General features: G+C 42.2%; 1 protein-coding gene across 1 annotated transcript; it reads right to left on the reverse strand.

Annotated features, from left to right (window-relative positions):
* Positions 1-774: 774 nt before the first annotated feature.
* On the reverse strand, positions 775-1,126 carry LOC121813287 (V-set domain-containing T-cell activation inhibitor 1-like; the record flags this gene model as incomplete). Its single annotated transcript, XM_042216954.1, is given in 1 exon segment — positions 775-1,126. A coding segment is annotated over 1 exon segment (352 nt), but the record flags the coding sequence as incomplete, so codon positions are not given.
* Positions 1,127-1,423: the final 297 nt, after the last annotated feature.

Consider the following 1,423-nt stretch of genomic DNA (forward strand, 5'->3'; position numbering starts at 1 on the left):
CACCCAGAGGCTGTGCACCATTCACTCATTTACACACAGAACTCTGAATAAAGCTTCAAATTCATGTGTCACAGTGATAAAGGACCTCAATAGAGTAACATATTGTCCAGTCACACGCCTCTTATACTTCCCCAAGATCCTAAACTGCATACTGGATCTATTAAAAAAAAACATGGCTTCGTAGTTGTAGAGTCTGGATGCTGAAGTGGGAAGCATGCAGTCCAGATGTTTCACCAACATGTTTGTCATGAAGTCTAATTCAGTTGTGGTATTTTATTTTTATTCACATTTTACACACACTGGGGTCATGGATCAAAAACAGGTTTCAACACTGTTTCTCCTGAGCTGTGTTTAAATGCAGAGCATCACAGACACTGATTTACTGAACTGTTTATGCTCTTCAGTATCAACACTTCTCAAATGATGCTCAGGCCTGCAGAGCTGCAGCACACGTCGCGGATATAAATGACATCATCACTCACCTGTGACGTCACCTGATCGGTCCTTAAAAACACGTTCTAAAAGGCAACAACAACACGTTTTCACTCTGCATCATCAGCTTATCTCCTGCTGTTTGCTTTGTAGTTACATTTGTACAATCTAACAGTGAGAACCACCTCAGCATTAAAGGAATAGTTCTCCATTTTTGTGTTTCTAAAACTTTTTACAGGTCACATCATAAATGCAGAACTCTGTTATTACATTATTGGAGTGCGTAAAGCAGCAATATTAGTCGTGTTTTCAGGATGTTTTCAAAATTGAAAAACTCACCAGCGATGAGTTTAATGTTGAAACGTTGTTGCTTTGGGTGAAGATGTGGAATAATACAGGAGTATTCTCCACTGTCGACCAGCTTGGTGTTTCTGATGACTATGGAGGCGTTACCAAGCTTCAACTCTTCTGAGAAATGTGAGACCCGACCTTTGAACTGCTCGTCTTGTCCCGGACGTCCGTTATTGTATTCGTCGCGAGCAGAGTACAGGAACACCTCCTTCTGACCATCTTTCTTCCAGTCAAACACCTCATGTTGAAGGCTCATCTTGGTGCTGAGGGAGCAGGGTAAGATGGCATCTCTTCCTTCTGGGACCACCACTGTGACAACTCCCCGCCCTGAAGGATGAAGCATATTTTAATCCTTGTGTTTAAGTAAGTTAATAGTCCTAAAACATATGTAGGTAACCTCCATTACTCTAAAAACACAGTTTATAAATATGAAAAAGATTTTTTCACTGATCTCATGTTGTAAAGGTCCAGTTTTGTTTATTGATCTAAGCCTGAACAGCTACGCGTAGTGTCCAGTAGAGGGCTCTGTTGTTTAGTTAGCGGCAAGCTGCACTTCCAGCTCAGACCGGTTTTGTGGCGCACATGTCCCAGTAGGCAGCTCTCAATGAAGCGTGAAGCAGCGTGATACCGGACTCTAGCG

The sequence above is a fragment of the Haplochromis burtoni genome, unplaced genomic scaffold (genome assembly GCF_018398535.1).
Source record: "Haplochromis burtoni strain Fernald_Lab_line unplaced genomic scaffold, NCSU_Asbu1 Contig_1396, whole genome shotgun sequence".
In the NCBI taxonomy this organism is placed as follows: Eukaryota; Metazoa; Chordata; class Actinopteri; order Cichliformes; family Cichlidae; genus Haplochromis; species Haplochromis burtoni.